The sequence below is a fragment of the Lotus japonicus genome, chromosome 3 (assembly GCF_012489685.1).
Source record: "Lotus japonicus ecotype B-129 chromosome 3, LjGifu_v1.2".
Lineage (NCBI taxonomy): Eukaryota > Viridiplantae > Streptophyta > Magnoliopsida > Fabales > Fabaceae > Lotus > Lotus japonicus.
In genome coordinates, this window is record NC_080043.1 from 32,775,435 (window position 1) to 32,793,869 (window position 18,435).

At 39.2% G+C, this 18,435-nt stretch overlaps 3 protein-coding genes across 3 annotated transcripts; all 3 read left to right on the forward strand.

The window, feature by feature from the left end:
• The first annotated feature begins 679 nt into the window (after positions 1 to 679).
• LOC130743988 (uncharacterized mitochondrial protein AtMg00810-like) lies at positions 680 to 1,220 on the forward strand. The gene is made up of 2 exons (XM_057596185.1): positions 680 to 973; positions 1,137 to 1,220. Exons 1-2 carry the CDS (start codon positions 680 to 682, stop codon positions 1,218 to 1,220), a joined length of 378 nt encoding a protein of 125 aa, XP_057452168.1.
• A 1,308-nt stretch (positions 1,221 to 2,528) lies between these two features.
• Positions 2,529 to 3,407, forward strand: LOC130743989 (uncharacterized). Its single transcript, XM_057596186.1, has one exon. It carries the CDS (start codon positions 2,529 to 2,531, stop codon positions 3,405 to 3,407), a length of 879 nt encoding a protein of 292 aa, XP_057452169.1.
• Positions 3,408 to 3,703: 296 nt separating this feature from the next.
• Positions 3,704 to 7,768, forward strand: LOC130743990 (uncharacterized). Its single transcript, XM_057596187.1, has one exon. It carries the CDS (start codon positions 3,704 to 3,706, stop codon positions 7,766 to 7,768), a length of 4,065 nt encoding a protein of 1,354 aa, XP_057452170.1.
• The last annotated feature ends 10,667 nt before the right edge of the window (positions 7,769 to 18,435 follow it).

Here is an 18,435-nt window from a genome sequence, read left to right on the forward strand (position 1 = left end):
AATTTATCCCAAGAAAAACATCATTAAAAATCTCAATGAAGGGGTGACCACAAGATTCAGAGATATCGTTTCAAACTCTTGTTTCATTTCTAAGATATAACCAAAGAATGTCAAAGAGGCTCTTACTGATGAATATTGGATACAAGCCATGCAAGAAGAGTTAGGGCAGTTCAAAAGAAATGAATTATGGGAACTTGTATCTAGACCTGCTGATGTGAATGTTATTGGAACTAAATGGATCTTCAAGAACAAATCAGATGAAAGTGGAAATGTGACTAGGAACAAGGCTAGATTAGTTGCTCAATGATACACTCAAATTGAAGGAGTAGACTTTGATGAAACATTCGCCATGTTGCTCGCCTTGAATCCAACATATTGTTATTGGGAGTAGCCTGCTTGCTCAAGTTCAGATTGTTTCAGATGAATGTGAAGAGTGAATTCTTGAATGGGTATTTGAATGAGGAAGTGTATATAAAACAACTAAAAGGATTCATAGATCCTAGCTCTCCTGATCATGTGTACAAGTTGAAAAAATCATTGTATGGTCTAAAACAAGCACCTAGAGCTTGGTAGGAAAGGTTGACTCAGTTCCTAGTCAACAATGGTTATAGAAAATGAGGGATAGAGGGGGGAGCTCCTGATTGCACAGATCTATATTGATGACATTGTGTTTGGAGGAATGTCGAACCAGGTGGTGGAAGATTTTGTAGAACAAATGAAGTCAGAGTTTGAGATGAGTCTAGTAGGAGACCTGACTTACTTTCTGGGGTTGCAAGTGAAACAAATGGAGAATACAATCTTCATCTCTCAAAGCAAATATGCCATAAGCATTGTCAAGAAATTTGGTCTGGAAAATGCAAGTCATAAGAGGACTCCAACTGCTACTCATATCAAACTAACGAAAGATGAGAAGGGAGTTAGTGTGGATCAAAGTCTATACAGGAGTATGATTGGAAGTCTTTTGTATCTCACTGTAAGTAGGCCATATATCGCATTTGTTGTTGGTGTGTGTGCTAGATATTAAGCTGAACCAAAGATCAACCATCTTGTTCAAGTTAAGAGAATTATGAATTACATTAGTGGAACCAGTGCCTATGGAATTCTATATTCTCATGATCCAAATTCCATGTTGATAGGCTATTGTGATGCAGATTGGGCAGGTAGTGCAGATGATAGGAAGAGTACATCTGGAGGTTGTTTCTTTCTTGGAAGCAACTTGATCTCTTGGTTTAGCAAGACACAGAACTGTGTGTCCTTATCTACAGCAGAGGGAGAATATATAGCTACAGGTAGTAGTTGTACACAATTTATTTGGATGAAGCAGATGTTGGAAGAGTACAATGTCTCACAAGATGTCTTGACATTATACTGCGACAACCTGAGTGCCATAAATATTTCTAAAATCCTATTCAACATAGCAGGACATAGCACATTGGTATTACACATCATTTCATCCGAGAGCTTGTTGAAGATGAAATTGTGATTTTAGAGCATGTGAGTACTGAGAAACAACTGGCATATATTTTCACTAAAGCCCTTGATGTTGTACAATTTGAAAAATTAAGAGGCTTATTAGGAATATTTCTCTTTGAGGAATTGTAGCAATTAGCGGAAATCAATGGTGCCAACGGCTATTTTTTGATTACCATTACTTGTGTGGCACGCGTAATCAGGGAAAGCACTCTTGTCTTGGTAACTTCCCCTATAACTACCCTGCATGATCTCACCACTCAACTTCTCACAACTGCTATCTTGGTCTCAATCGTGTTTTACGTGCTCTCTGCCACAATTTGCAAGAGTTCTTTGGGCTTCACATTTTCTGTCTCATTCACCACGTCTCAAGATTCAAGCAAGGCGATGCTTCTGACCCCAAGACAGTGACCAATGCTTATGGAGTTTGATTTTGGGGGATGAATCCAAAAACCACCCAAATCTGTTAGGGTTACTCGTTCAAGTTCCCCTGTGATTGCAAAAGAAGTTCTAGAAGATGTCATCCCCTTCAACATCTTGGTCCTGAAGGAAGCACTAAAAAGAAGAGGTCAAAGCAAACCCCAAATAAGAAGAAGGGTACTATTGGTGAGGGTTCTCAGACGATGCCAAGCGTGACAATCGAGGTTCCTGAAAACCCAAGTAAGTTTGTTAATGATGTTATTCAGTCGATTGTTCGATTGGTGATTTTAAGGGTTTATATTAATACATAAATAGATTTAGAAATTGATATGAAATGATGTATGCTTAGTTCATAAAAAGAGGGAAAACACCTAGTTCTTAGGTTTAATAATTCTCTTTGTGAGATTGGATGCAAGGAATGCGTCTGCTAGGGTTTCCAACGACGGCTAGGGTTTTTGGTCGTTGACCTCACAGGTGGCTCAAGATCCCAGGCGTTGACGGCAAGACTTACTCGTGCTCGCACGTAGAATATCCTAGACGGTGTCCCTAGTTTCCTGTTGCGGCTACGTAACTGAGTTCCTTACGTGATCTGTGCAGTGAAGAATTGCTCTTACAGCCAGTTTCTATTTACGTGACTCATGGCTGATATTCCTGACTTTGAACTGAACGATGATGAGAATGAGGCCCTCGATCTGGGAATCCTGGGTGAAGATCCGGCCCTTCGTGCGGATGTTTGGTTGACGGCGAGGGTGCGGGCTCGCCACCCCGTCAGTTCCAGAGCTTTCAAGAGCGTCATGTCCCAACTGTGGTCGTCCAGAAACTGTACGGAGGTGCACCAGGCGGGTATAAACCAATTCTCTTTCAGGTTTGCGTCGCCACGGGACAGGGACCTTGTCTTACACTCTGGTCCTTGGTTCTTTGACCGATATGTCTTGGTGCTGCAGCTGCTCAATGGTGCGGTGGCGAACCCACCGATCCCACTTGGTGGCGTCCCCTTTTGGGTGCAAGTGCACAATTTACCACCGGGTGGTTTCAGAACAGAGGCAGCGGCGAGGTTGATCGCCCAAACCTTCGCTGGTTTCATGGAATTGGATCGCTCCGAGGCTAACCGATATGGTCCGTTCTTCAGGGTGCGGGTGTGGTTGGATTCCGAGGCTCCCCTTCGCCGGGGCCGTCTTCTGGCGTCCGCTGGCAAACCACCTCTGAAAGTGGTGTTCAAGTATGAGAAGCTAAAGAATTTTTGTTACCGTTGTGGGCTGTTAGATCATGTGTTGAAGGACTGCGATGTTCAGGATGATGGTCAGCCTCTTGCTTTTGGTGGCTGGCTACGGGCGGAACCTCCAGCTCGTCCGTATCTTGGACGTAGAGAGGGAGGTGGTGGATTTGGAGAGGGACCGGGGAGAGTTGGACAGCAACCAAAAAGAGATGGTGGAGAAGAAAGTTCCAAAACTATGGTCGGAACAGAGGAGGGTGCAATCGAGGATGATGGTGTGGAATTTGAGGGTGATGGGATTTAGTTGGATGGTGGTGATCAACTTGTTGATGATGAACAGATTGATGATGACACGCAAGTGGAAGATGATAGTAATTTGAGTAATATACCATCTCAATCTAATCTAGCAAATCAAGCTAAGGAGGCTACTGGTACATACGTAAATAATGGAAAAAAAGAGGTGGTGATTTTGGGGTGCAAGAGGGCGGGTGACTTGACTTCGGCATCGGCTCGTACGGGGTTTTCTCCTCCACTTAAGAAGTTGAACACAGACTCTGGATTGGGATTGGCGGGTTCTGCTCAGCAGGCCTGCCCACCTCAATGAGGATCTTGGCGTGGAACTGCCGCGGGCTTGGGAACCGGCGGGCAGTTAGGGCATTTAAAATGCTCATCCACTCAGAAGCTCCTGATGTTTGTTTTATTTCAGAGACTCGTTTGTTTACAGCAGAGATGTTACGGCAGAGGGGGGCGGGAGGCCTCTTTAATATATTTCCAGTTCAGTGTGCTGGTGCCAGACATTCTAGAGCTGGCGGGTTGTGTTTGTTTTGGCGTGATGGTATTGATGTGGGGATCATTAGCTCCTCTTTGAATCACATTCGTTTTTCCGTGACTGATGCGGACTCACATGCCTATATGGAATGTGTGGCGGTGTATGGTTTTCCAGAGGAGCGCAATAAACGGAGGACATGGGAAATGATTCAGAGACTAAAACCTGCGGACTCTATTCCTTGGTGCTGCTTTGGTGACTTTAATGATATCTTATCCCCTGATGATAAACTTGGAGGGGATCCGCCGGATGTGGGGAGACTTCAGGAACACGCTTTGCTCCGTAGGGAGTGTGGATTAAATGAGGTGAATTACTCAGGGAACCGTTTTACATGGTCTAATAACAGGCATCCGGGTAACATAGAGGAGCGTCTTGATTATGCCATAGTCAACAAGGCGTGGGAAGAATTGTGGCCAGTGACTTCAGTTTATAATAGAACGAGGTACAAATCTGACCATAGCCCGATTTTGGTGTATTGTGGGAATCGTAAGAGGAGGGTTGAGAAGAAGAGGGAGATGAGATTCAGATTTGAGGAGTTGTGGTTACAACAGGGGGAGGCGTGTAGGGAGGTTGTGGATGGGGTGTGGGGGAGGCCATCATTGGGGATCACCCAGAAAATTACTGCGGTGGGTGAGGCTTTGGACAGTTGGGGGAGAAACGTTTTTGGGGATATTCCAAAGAAGATTTCGGAGGCGAGAGTTCTTCTCCAACGTCTCCAAAGACGGGTTCCGACTCAGGAGGTCCTCGACGAGATCAGGGCGACGGAGCGAGAGCTTGATGTGCTTTTGGAGCATGAGGAGATTATGTGGAGTCAGAGATCGAGAGCGACGTGGCTTCGCCATGGGGACCGTAATTCTCGTTTTTTCCATCAGAAAGCTTCCCAAAGGAGACGGCGTAATATGATTGAATTCATTCAGGATGCAAATGGGAGGGAAGTGGAGACGGATGAGGAGATTGTTCATGTGCTTCTTTCTTATTTTCAGGATCTTTTCACTTGCTCAAACCCGTCCGGGATTGAGGAGGCTGTGGCCTTAGTCGCTAATAGAGTCTCCCCGGCTCATCGGGAGACGCTTCTGGCAGCTTTCTCCCGTGAGGATATAGAGGAGGCTCTTTTTCAGATGCACCCAACCAAGGCACCAGGGGCGGATGGATTACCAGCTTTATTCTATCAAAAAATTTGGGCTATAATTGGAGATGATGTCTCCCACTTTTGCTTGCAGGTGCTTCAGGGTAACATTGATCCAGGTATTGTGAATCAAACCTTGCTTGTTTTAATTCCTAAAATTAAAATACCTGAGCATGCTAGCCAATTCAGGCCCATTAGCCTTTGTAATGTTATCTTTAAGATTATCACAAAGTGCATTGCAAATAGGTTGAAGATTATTTTGCCTGATTTAATTTGTGAGTCGCAAAGTGCCTTTGTCCCTGGTAGGCTTATAACGGATAATGCGTTAATTGCCTTTGAATGCTTTCACTTTATGAAAAAGAGAATTCAGAGCCGGAATGGCATTATGGCACTCAAACTGGATATGTCTAAAGCATACGACCGGGTTGAGTGGCCTTTTCTTCAGTCTGTTATGACTTCTATGGGCTTCCCACTTTGTTGGGTGAACCTAATTATGCGATGTGTATCCTCTGTGAGTTTCTCTATTTTGCTTAACGGGAATAGACAGGCACCTTTTGCTCCTCATCGAGGGTTGCGACAAGGTGACCCTCTATTGCCCTACCTTTTTATTTTGTGTGGGGAAGTATTTTCTGCTATGATTAATAAAGCTGTTTTAAATTCCTCTTTGCATGGGGTTAAAATTTCTAGATCAGCTCCTGTGATCTCACATTTATTATTTGCAGACGACAGTGTTATTTTTGCTAGAGCAGATGTGCAAGAGGCGGAGTGTATTCGTAATATTCTCTCTTCCTATGAGAGGGCTTCAGGCCAAGCTATTAATCTTGATAAATCAATGCTTTCAGTTAGCCGCAACGTGCCACAAAATTTTTTCCATGAGCTAAGACAGCTGTTAGGAGTAAAGGCAGTGGAAAGCTTTGATAAGTATTTGGGGTTACCGACTATCATTGGAAAGTCGAAGTCCCAGATATTTCATTTTGTTAAGGAAAGAGTTTGGAAGAAGCTCAAAGGGTGGAAAGAGAGGTCTTTGTCGAGAGCGGGTCGTGAGGTACTTGTGAAAGCGGTGGTTCAAGCTATTCCGGCGTATGTGATGTCCTGCTTTGTTCTGCCGGATGGGCTTTGTGATCAGATTGAGGGAATGATTAGTAAATTCTATTGGGGGGGAGATGTTTCTAAAAGGAGTCTCCATTGGGTTTCATGGGACAAATTATGTCGCGCAAAAGATGAGGGTGGACTTGGTTTTCGGGATTTTAAATCTTTTAACTTGGCTCTTGTAGCAAAGAACTGGTGGAGGATTTATCATTTTCCAAATTCCTTGTTTAGCCGTGTTTTCAAGGCAGTATATTTTCCTAGTGGAGAGCTGAGAGGGGCTAAGAGAGGATATCGGCCCAGCTATGCTTGGTCTAGTATCTTGAAATCAAGTAGGATCTTTAAGAGGGGTGGAAGATGGAGACTTGGGAATGGACAGTCGGTGAATATTTTGCATGATGCATGGCTCCCAAACGGTGCACCTTTGGTTTATCGTCAGGATCTTTTTGAGGAATTACACTTAAAAATGGTGTCAGATTTGTTAGTGAATGGTCGATGGAATGTGAGTTTGGTAGAGATGGTTTTTAACCCAGCCTCTGCAGCGGTTATTCTAGCGGTCCCTTTGCCTATTCAGAGCTGTGTTGATCGTCTTTTCTGGCCAGGTTCTCCTGATGGGTGGTATACCTCTAAAAGTGGCTATGAGTTTCTCAGGTTGGAGAATAGATCTTTGTTGGCATCGTCGTCTACAGCTGCTGTGGTGCCAGGTCCGTTTTGGACGCAGGTTTGGAAGGCTCACTCACTACCTCGTTGCAAAGAGGTGATGTGGAGAGCTTGTGCGGGTTATCTTCCTGTGAGGACAGCACTTCGTCGTCGGGGTCTGGACGTGGATCCGTCGTGTCCATGGTGTGGATTAGAGGAAGAAACTGAGGTACATGTTCTTCTCTCTTGTCCTGTGATTCAGCGTATCTGGTTTGCTATCATGGGGCTTGGGGTCACGGAGGATGCTCCACTCCATGTGGTGGTGGCCCGAATGTGGGATGGGGTGTGTGAGACGGTGGTGTACGTGATTTGGGAGGCTCGGAATGCGTTGTTGTTTCAGAACCGTGAGTTATCCCTTGACCATGTCCTTGCTCGGGTCGCGTCTCTTGAGGCTTTGCCTCGGCCAGGAGCTTTGCAGCGCTCCCCTAGGGCGGAAGCGGCGGCATGGTCGCGCCCAGCGGTGGGGTGGATTAAGGTAAATGTTGATGCTTCCGTGCGGCGTGCTATGGCGGGATTTGGGATGGTGGCGAGGGATGAGGAAGGTGCTCTCCTGGCAGCTGCAACTTTAGCTCCGGTGATGATGCAATCAGCGGGACTAGCAGAGGCACTTTGCTTGCGGTGGGCGATGAGGCTTGCTCTTGATCTTGGCTTCTTCTCAGTTTGCTTCGAGACGGATTCCTTGCAGCTTTATCAGTGGTGGCGTCGTCGAACTAGAGGCTCTTCTTACCTTGATTTGATTATTTCTGATTGTCGTACTTTAGCTTTATCTTTTGCAAACATTGATGTTTTGTTTGTTCGTCGTTCCGGCAACCGAGCCGCTGACTTTTTAGCCCGGGGGGCATCCTCTTTTTTGGTTTGGATAGAGGAGGGACCTCCTGGCCTTGATGCTTTTGTAACCTCTGATGCTATGGCTTCCATGCCTGTCTGATTTATGAGATCTATGTTTCTTTCAAAAAAAAAAAATAATAATTCTCTTTGTGCGTTCATATATCTATGGACTATGTGATGATTTATAGGATTTGCATGACAATTGAGAAGTTGGTGTGAGTTTAGCTAATGAGAGGAACCACCCTTGCATCAATCATCTTAAGAAAGGCTTGTCTTAGATTGGATTGAGGTTTTCTAGGTGACAACAAGAGACATTAACCCTTAGGTATGAATAGGACTGGGGTCTAAACCGAGTGACAAATCGGGATACTCATCTCTCAAGGATAGGATTATCTAGTAGGTACTATTAGGATTTCTTAAGTGACAGTCAGGATTCTATGCACTATGACAATAACTTCTTGGGTTAGGAACAGAGTTTGGGAGTGTCTCATCGAGTATGTATGAGTTATAATGCTCCTTTTATGATCACTAAGGCTTAAGGAATTAAGGCTATGTTCCTAATTGGTAAATTCACTTAGTTAAGGAATTAGTAGGTAAATAGATTTTATCGGCATCTTAAATGTTAATTTCATCTTATAAGAGTATATTGGTTGAGAATAAGTTGTAAGTCAAGTGAGCTCATTTTCCAAATATGTTTTCTTCTTTGGTTGCCTCGGTGAACTTCTTTTATTTCTTTAGTTATTGTTTTCCTTTATTTAAATAAACTCATATTTCATTGTTTAAACTGTTCATCCAACATCTTGCTAGTGAGATTAGTACGTAGCAACACAATCCATGTGGAGACGACAAAACTTTATACTATACTACGATTGAGTCTTTAAATGAATTCGATAGTAGTTAGTGGAGAAAAACATCTTCATCAAATATCCTTTCATCAGCTGGAAACAATAGTGGCCCAAATTTTCAATGAAGAGTTCAAGGTCTATTTGTTAAACTTTGGCCCAAAAAAGTTGTAGGAAAATATTATCCTGGAAAAAAAATAGAGTTCGGAAAAAAAAAAATCAGGCCCAACATAGGCCCATCAACCGAATGAACCCACCCGGCTCAACCGCCCAACCCGCCTAACCGGCTCGCACCTGATTAAACCGACTAAGTGGACGGTCAGAATTGGGCCTCACTTATCTGTGTTTGGGCCCGACCAACACCGGCATTATTGAACCAAACCCGACCTATGGACAAGCCTATCCTCACCCACAACCAAATTGATCATGTAATGTGAATCAGAAATAGGAACCAAGTAAAAGCACCTTTGGAGTTAGGGTTCTAAACCTAGCCGACTTTCTTTATATTCAAGAAAACTTTATTTCAATTGGTAACATTTCCTTTTATGGAAGGAGAGGTGTAAACCTAAATCTCTAAGGCTTGGACCATAAACAAAATTGGCATAAGCGTACATAAGCTATTACAAATGTGTGGCGATCGCCCATGTGATAAGAAGATTGATAATATGTTTAGGGAGTCGCTCACCGCCTAAAGGAGTCCACTCATTAGACATTTGGTAGTTTCCAGCCTTCGTATGCTCACCTCAAGGCTTCCATCACAATTGGACGCCTCAAAATTCTTAATGGACTCTTCATCTGTTGGTGTCCTTATAGAGGTAGCAAAAAGAATATGTCACCGAGAAGGATAAGCAGCTAATTTGCACATGACATGAGCGACCCTTTGACATGAGTCACCCCTAATCAATCCACTTCCCTGAATCATGAAGATAAAGTGTGTCTTCATTAAGCACTCGCCACATCCTCATTTCACCGTTCTGGTCTGTAAGCCCAACATGCATTGACGACCCTGGGATTGGATTGTTGCAATTCCAATCTACAAGACACCTTATCATAAGGTATAAAGTGTGTTTTTACTGAGGCTCTTAAATTTGTGGTCATGGGTTCAAGCTAGAGCTGGGTAAGTGGGTCGAAGTCCACGGACCGGCCCGCGAGACCGCGGACTAGAGCAGGCTATAGCCCGGAAAATAGAGGACCGTTAAAATGCGGGCCTATACGGAGCGGGTCAGCGCGGGGCGGGTCAATGCGGGGCGGGCCTATGAGGGCAAAAAAGGGGGTGAGAGAGGCCAAAGCCCGCGGACTAGTGCGGGCTATAGCCCGGAAAATAGAGGACCGCTAAAATGCGGGCCTACGCGGGGCGAGCAAACGCGGGGCGGCCACCCGCGTACCCAGCTCTAGTTCAAGCCCACAATGGGATTAAATTATACTAATAAGTGATTTAGACAACATTACATAAACTATGTCAATGTAATTGACTAGCTAGCTTGCTTCGATATTGGTTTAAATTGTCTCTTTTAAAAGAAGAAATTAATGTCAATAGAAGGAAAGAAGTAATCTCTTGATCACAAGGAAACTGGTCAATAATGAATGTGAAAACAAAACATAACTATTTTGACATGAACAAATAGTAGAAATGAATGGGATTGAAACCTCAACATGAACAAATCCGAGGGTGCTAAGCATAAATAAAAGCCAAAAGTGGCCACTTCCACCACGCTATCTATGAATGGTTCAATGAACCTCTTCTGTGTCTCGCTGATATATGATTGGCCTCTTTCCTCTTGTATTTTTATATGCTGGTTGGTTCTTGTGGCGGTTACGTTTAAGCCATGGTTCATGCTCTATGTAATTTATTATTAAAGAGTTAACTTTCTTTTTAGGCCCTGACATGTGAATATATATATGGATTAAACTCAGTTTATGAAATATGCTTTCGTCATTAAAATTCTAATGATGCCTTCTAAGCTTACATATTATGAGTATTTGAGTCACAAAATAATAGGGATATGAAGAAGAAAGCGCCATTTTATCTACTTATTTAATTATTTGACTTTTTTCTTCTATAATTAATTCACTTTCAATACTTAACTTATTGAAATTGTTCAATAGTATTTGATCATAGTGAAAAGGAAAGTAAACTGACACCGACGCCTTTTAAAAACAAAAATTGCAGGTCATTTTACGGGGATTTAAAACTTGTATAGTTGATATCCTGCAATTTTCATACATATTTTTTTCTGGGATTTTGAAATTTTGGGAAAGTCTTTCAGCGGTTCCAAATCCTGCAAAGTTGATTTTCTGTGAATTAATTACTTCTTAGAAAATCCACGGGAAAATTTTGAAGGTAAACTTTTGAAGGAACGCGAGGGTTTGGTGGTCGATTATTGTACTATGGTCAGCCGTATCGAGATTGTAATGAAAATGAATTGTGATGCAAAAACATCATTTATATTCTAAAGCAATATCCGAAAATTCGCCAGCTAATGCGAGAAAACTGTTGCCTTTGCTTTTAATTTCAAAACGGTGTTCAAGTTGTGGTAACCTATAAGTTGTTGTCTAGAATTTCAGTAACGGTTTTATTGAGCCAGTGCAACACTAAGGTGAGAAAACATGCATGCATTTAACGGTGGTTAATTCAGTCTTTACCGGTGGTTCAAATTATGGCGTCCAATTAAATTTCCCTTTCGGCGATTAGGCACCCCCAACAAATCTAGATATAGCAACGTTATTCAATTTCCTGTCGATTTTTGTTACTATTAGAATAACTGTCATTATTTGAATTCGCAGTGATTTAAACCGCCTTAAAATACATGCTCAAAATATATAGGCAATGGATCATTGCAGCGGCTAGACCCGCCACAACCATAAAAAATAAAGTGATTTTAACTGCCATAGAGTGATATCTTTTTTTTTGTTTTGTTTTGGAGTTATTAATTGTAGGTGTTTTTAGCTAGGTTGAATTTTCATCACATTTTTTATTAAAAAGAATAATGTCTTAGTAGTTATAAACACCAGAAATATATGCAAAATTATTGCCTACGGATTTTCCTACCAAATATATATTCCTGTAAATTATATCAAAAATTCGCCTGCAAATAGTTTTCAAAATGTCAACTATATGAAGAATTTCCTGCAAATTTTTCTCGCGAGTTATTTATGTATTTGTGACCTTCGTATCTTAAAACTTTCACGCTACATGCATAGCAGATTAATTTCCTTCCTTTATTTATCATTTTCGTGTTCTTCATAATTTTACCTCACGTTCTTGGTGGTCTTTCTCATGAGCCTCTCCTGATGGCTTAGCAGAAAGATTTTCGTGTCTTCCATGCTCATTTGACGAGGCAACAATAGCATTTATCGTTATTACTTTTGATACTATCCTTCATTTACTACAGTTTTCTTATATTGCCTTCTCTTTCACGTCATGACAAGCTGATCCATGTATGTTATGTACTTTTATAATTAATATTAAGACGTTAAGAATAACAATACAACTTTCACACAGGAGCGGAGCTACAGGGGGTGCTTACTGTGGCTTAGTCACCCCCAAGCTCCAAGAATTTCATTCTTTTATACTATCAGGGTCTGTGATGAGACTCTGTTTTACTCCTTTGTTCCATGTTTCTTTTTTCCTTCCGGTTTAGCCTTGTATCTCCTTCCCTTTCTTCTTTCTTTCTGTTTGTTAACTACCACGGGCCCTTGTTGCTATTTTATTATAATTGATTTGCTGTGTGGTTGGCTTCTCTCCGTTTCCTAGGCCCTGTTTCGCTCCTCTGTAGCTCTTGGTCCTATCTGTATCTTTTTTTTATAACCTTTTGCATTAATAGGAAATGTTTTACATACCTATAACAAACAAATGTCTGATTACATTTTTAAAAAACTAATATTAAATATCTAAGTAGAGAAGTAATTAATAATAATTTGATTTTTATTTAATATAAATATTTATGCTACTAGACTTTCTGATAAAAGAGTTGATGATGTGGCTTCATGAGATTCAAGATCGAATACTCAACTTTAAAATATAGTTGGTGGATAAATATGCATTAATACTTAATTGATAGTTAGTTTTTTATGTTACAAGAGAAAAATAATTTTTTTTGAAACTAACAAGAGAAAAATAATTTGATAGCTAGTAAAAAGAATTATACTGCAAAGATTTTTTTTTAATAAAAGACATTAAACATAACTTAAAAATATTCTTTTTTTTTTCTGAAACTAGTATTCTTAATAGTAATATAAGTGAATGTCTTTCATCTCCTTTATCCAGACACACACATGACGCATTATTGGTGATGCTTAGCTTTTTTTATGATATTCAATCTTAGCCCCCCTAGAGATGAATTTCTGCCTCCGCCCCTGCTTTCACATGATCATCTCCATGATTCATGCATATGTTAGTTGTATACTAGCTAGTGAGATTAACTCAAAGGTTTACATAAACGGTTGGAGTATATATTTGTAAACTTGTTTTGTAAAAAGAGTTTGCTTGTAAAAGTTAGCAGCGTCTAATTAATATGGGTTAGTAAAAAATTCTGTACGGTATACGTCTAAACAGTTGAGGGTATTTTATATTATTTGCGTCCATTAAAAAGTTTGTACATTTCCATACAAGTCCTTGGTCATTTACAAATCCCCTTTGACCCCCCCCCCCTAAACCCTCCTCCCTAGAAACCCACCACCACCCCCGCCGCCAGCCACTACATTTTCACCACCACTATATTACTGTCATCGCTATCACAACCACCCCACCATCAGAATGGCTTCCTTTTTTCTTCCCTAAAGATACGTACTAGGCTAAGAACCCAATACTCAAACTCTCAATTTCCTTTCAAAAAGAAGAAATTGTCAGATATTTTAGGGGAAGGGGAAAGCCTAACCTAGTTCTATTTGAGGTCGTTGAGATGAAGATGGAGAGAGAGTAAGAGAGAGATTTGTCGATAATTTGGCAGGATAAATTACTAACGGTTTTACCGACGAAAAAAGTTATTATTGGTAATTTCAAAATTTGAAATTGCTGCCTACCATTAACTTGGCAAGCTTTAAAAAAATGAAAAATTGTTACCGATGAAAATAGTCGTCAGTAGTTACTGAGGTTTTTAGCCGTCGTTAATATGATGTTTTATTGTAGTGTTTCTAGGTAAGTTCGAGGAAGTTTCAGATTTCCAGGGTAAGTTTAAGGAAGATCAGATGTTGTGGATTCTGAGAGCAATGACAGTAGTGTGTTAGACTCTGCAAGCATGGAGTGGACCGAACATTTTTTGAATTTCTGGGTTTCTTTTATTGAAGATGAAGATGAAGGAAGATAAGGAATTAGGGATTACGAACTTTTAATTAAGAATTTTAGATTAAGAACTTTTCAAAAAAAAATTGATTAAGAAATTTAGAGTAGTTCCTTGATTATAAAAAAACATGATTTTGGTCCCTCATTAAAACATGTGGTGTGCCATCAGCACTAGAGGTGGAAATAGGTCAGGCAGCCTACGGCCTAGCTCGTCAAAGGTCTGGCTTAAGATTTTAAAAATTATGATTAACTAAATAGGCCAGCATGTATGATCGAAGAAACACTAGAGACATTAAGTTGGGCAAAAAAAAGATAACACTAAGGGATTAAAGAAAACCTAACTCTAGTCCATTGGAAGGACCAATCACACTCACAATCATACAAACCCTAGGCCCCTCCTCCAGCTTTTCCTCACACACTTTTCACACTCGCAAGGGGGAGAGAGAGATCATATCATGGGCGAAAGAGAGATCAAGGAACGAGTATTGCAATAATGGTTCAAGGACTTCAACAGTGATGGTTGCTGCAAGGGACGAGGCGGAGGAGAGCGGTGTATTCAACGTCGTTAATCATGGGATCTAAGAAGAGGAAATTGGTTGGCGGATATGAAAGCAGAGGAAAGAGTAGTTGTGGCAGTGATCTCTCACGATCTTGACTTGGATCGTCTGGCAGAGAGCGGTACCGGTTGCATTCCGTCGAATCTAGTCATGATGGTACTAGGTGACAAGACAGAGCAGTGTTTTCAAACTACAAGGTTGCAACCCGATCTTATAGTCTCTGATTTGATCACAGCTTTAGTTTTCATAGTGATTTTGTCATGCAAACTATAAACGCAACCTGCAAACTCCTTTTGTTATGATCTATCTTTTCATCAGCCAAATAACGTCGGATAAAGGAGTTGTCTAAATGACCCATGATAAAGTTTGGGTTAAATAATCCATCATCCAATCACATTGGAGATAAGTGGGTTGGAAATAAATTAATAAATAAAATATAGAAATTTCACCTCACTTATCTTAAATGTGATTAGATGATGGAATATTTAACCCAAACTTTATCATGAGTCATTTAGACCAAGGTAGTCAAATCGAGATACGTATCGTGTATCGCTAGACCCTAATTCCGTGTCGCGTATCGTATCGTAACGTGTATCGTAAGATACGGACACAAAAAAAATTAAGTCATAAATTAAATAATATACTAATATATCATCTAAATATAGTTCAAAATAATCAAAGATCCAAGTCATAAGTAGAAAAATAGTCTCACAAAGTTCAAGTTTAACCTAATTCCAAGCCATAAGCCAAACTAAAGTACTAAACATCAAAGAGATGAAATTAAATGTCCACTCCCTAATTCCAAGTCATTAAAGGGCTGCTGAAGTTGAACGTGAAACATGAAAGGGCTGCTGAAGTGAAGTTGAACGTGAAAGGGTGAAAGAATCAAAGAAAACATCACTTTTTAGAGCAATTTACTAATTTTTAATGAAATTAAATGCCCACTCCCTAATTTTTCTAGGGGAGTAAGATGAAACGGCATTTGAAAAACTGTTTTTGTATCGTATCGGGATACGTATCGTGCGATATTCATGCGATATGTGCGATACAGGTCACGATACGAACACAAAAAGATACATACATGGGATACGTATCGTTTGGTTGATTTTCGTATCGTATCGGGATACGTATCGTGCGATACGCACGATACTGACTACCATGATTTAGACAACCCCTCGAATAAATTGTATGAGTGTTGGAATCAATTACCTTCAACTAAATGGAGTTTTAGTATCTAAATCTCTATGATTATGAGATAATCTTGTGGAGTGATAAATGTTACAAAACCATTATTGCTTTGTGTGGTTATTTCTATTGATGTGAAATAAGCATGTGACAGAGTAGCAGGCTAGACCTGATAAATTGATGATAAGCTACAAGTCAGCAGCAAAAATAAAATATAAGTGAGGCTTAGGTCGCGCAAAGTTAACCTGACCCATTTCCATTTCTAGTTAGCATCATAGTACAGCTAGCAATGTAATCAAATTGCATTTTTTAGGTATGATCAAAACTGTGGAATTTCCAAACAATAGAGAATGTATTCAAATTTTATTACGACAATGCAGGATATACAAACTTTGCCTAATATACACAAAATCTTAGTTAAGCCAAAATAAAATATATACTCAGATGTCGAATAAAATTAAAAAGGTATTCAAATCTGAATTGTTTATATATACTTCCTTTTCAGCATACATACACGTATCGCCGACGACAACGATTATTTATTTTTAATAAGAAATGATAATATAGTAATTATCTAAAGTTCAAACAGTCACTATAAGAATACTTTTTTGGTCTGTTACCCAAAAACAATATTTAAGTGTGCGATATCCCCTAATTTTTTGTCCACAGTAAGAATGATTTTACACGAATAAAGACAGAAATGAAAAAATAAACAATGGGATCTCGAGTGCAATAAATAATGGAAGGGAAAATATATTTTATGCTTAAACAAGTTTTTGTCCTCATCATTTTACAACTAAAATTAGTTTTAGCCCCTGCTATCTTTTTTTTATGATTCAAGTCCTTCTTTTACTTGTCATGTGGGTTTTATTGCAAACCCTAAATTTCCCTCCCTGCAGTCAACCCTTCCTCTTCAACCGAGCTTCACCTTAGTGCAAGCCCTATATTTCCATGGCCTCACCAAAACCCTTATTTTTTGTCGAGTGAGAAGAACACTAAGCTCTAATTTCCCTAATTTCAATCGTGAACTAGTATTGATCTCGCGTCATGCACGATGGAAAAGAGTATTTTGTCGGCATACATAAAATATTTTCATATTTCTTCTCTCGTTTTTCTTTTTTTAAATACGTATATCACATATTTGAGTTTTTTTTTTCTAATCCTAGTTACATTCTAATTGCCCTTTTTTTAATTAGTTATGCTTTGAATCAATATACCAAAAGTCAACCACAAGGGGTGGCACAAGTGGTGAATGTGCATTTCCTTAAGGGATTTCACCTAGGCTTCTGGCCCGGGTTCGATCCCCTCTGAGGTAAAAAATAATACATTTGTGGTCAAGACATCACTACCGTATCCCGAGCCAGATTAGTCACGTGTGACCACTTTCCCCCGTGGAGACTGGTGGCCAAAAGACAAAAAAAGTATACCAAAAGTCAAAACCTATTTTAATATTTCAGATGTATATATGAAAACATAAAATACAAAATTTTGAGTTGATTTCCAAATCAATCCTTTAAAACTATTTGATATCAACTTTTATGACATATTTGATATCATTTTAAACGTAAGATATTACATTCAATTTTTTTTTTTACTTTATCATATAAAAAATAACCATAATCATTAAAAAAAAATTGTCAACATACATCTTAATGGTAGAAAAGCCACAATTGGCTTTTATTAATTATTCTAAAGTCATTAAAAATCATTAAATGTCAAATTAATACAACAGTTAATTTTGAAAAAAGTCACAATTGACTTTTGTTAATTATTTTAATATCACTAATAACTATTAAATGCATATTAATACATTAATTATTTTCAAAAAAATATGGAATTATTTAATATTTTAAATTTTTCAAAACTAAATTTTTATATTTTTATCGAATTTATTTTATTATTATCTTCCATTTGTAAAAAAAAAACTTGATTTATTATTAGTCTTTAAAATATATTGTCGTGAAGATCGTGCAGTGGTATAGTCGTGTAAAATAGTCATTATTCTTTCAATTAAAAATTATTTTAATTTTCATTTAAAGTATAATAATTTTTATATAATACTGAAAAATATTAGGAATAAACCCGTGCAACGCACGGGTGTTATATCTAGTGTCAATCTAATTGACTAGGCCTAACTTGCTTTGAGATTGGTTTCAATTATCTCTTTTTAAAAGAAGAAATTAATGCCAATAGAAGGAAAGAAGTAATCTCTTGATCACAAGGAAACTGGTCAATAATGAAAGTGAAAACAAAACATAACAATTTTGACATGAACAAATAGTAGAAATGAATGGGATTGAAACCTCAACATGAACAAATCCGAGGGTGTTAAGCATAAATAAAAGCCAAAAGTGGCCACTTCCACCACGCTATCTATGAATGGTTCAATGAACCTCTTCTGTGTCTCGCTGATATATGATTGGCCTCTTTCCTCTTGTATTTTTATATGCTGGTTGGTTCTTGTGGCGGTTACGTTTAAGCCATGGTTCATGCTCTATGTAATTTATTATTAAAGAATTAACTTTCTTTTTAGGCCCTGACATGTGAATATATATATGGATTAAACTCAGTTTATGAAATATGCTTTCGTCATTAAAATTCTAATGATGCCTTCTAAGCTTACATATTATGAGTATTTGAGTCACAAAATAATAGGGATATGAAGAAGAAAGCGCCATTTTATCTACTTATTTAATTATTTGACTTTTTTCTTCTATAATTAATTCACTTTCAATACTTAACTTGTTGAAATTGTTCAATAGTATTTGATCATAGTGAAAAGGAAAGTAAACTGACACCGACGCCTTTAAAAAAAAAAAAAAAAGCTAAAAAGCATTTTTGTTCCCTGATGTTTCAGGATTGTGCAAATTCTGCCCCTACTATATTTTTGTCAACGTTTCTA

Excerpts from the sequence above, each read along its gene's own strand:
- LOC130743989 (XM_057596186.1), top strand. The coding sequence starts at position 2,529 with ATGGCTGATATTCCTGACTTTGAACTGAACGATGATGAGAATGAGGCC.
- LOC130743988 (XM_057596185.1), top strand. The coding sequence starts at position 680 with ATGTCGAACCAGGTGGTGGAAGATTTTGTAGAACAAATGAAGTCAGAG. Across the intron at positions 974-1,136 it reads GAAGTCTTTTGTATCTCACT|GCTATTGTGATGCAGATTGG; the intron begins GTAAGTAGGCCA and ends CCATGTTGATAG.
- LOC130743990 (XM_057596187.1), top strand. The coding sequence starts at position 3,704 with ATGAGGATCTTGGCGTGGAACTGCCGCGGGCTTGGGAACCGGCGGGCA.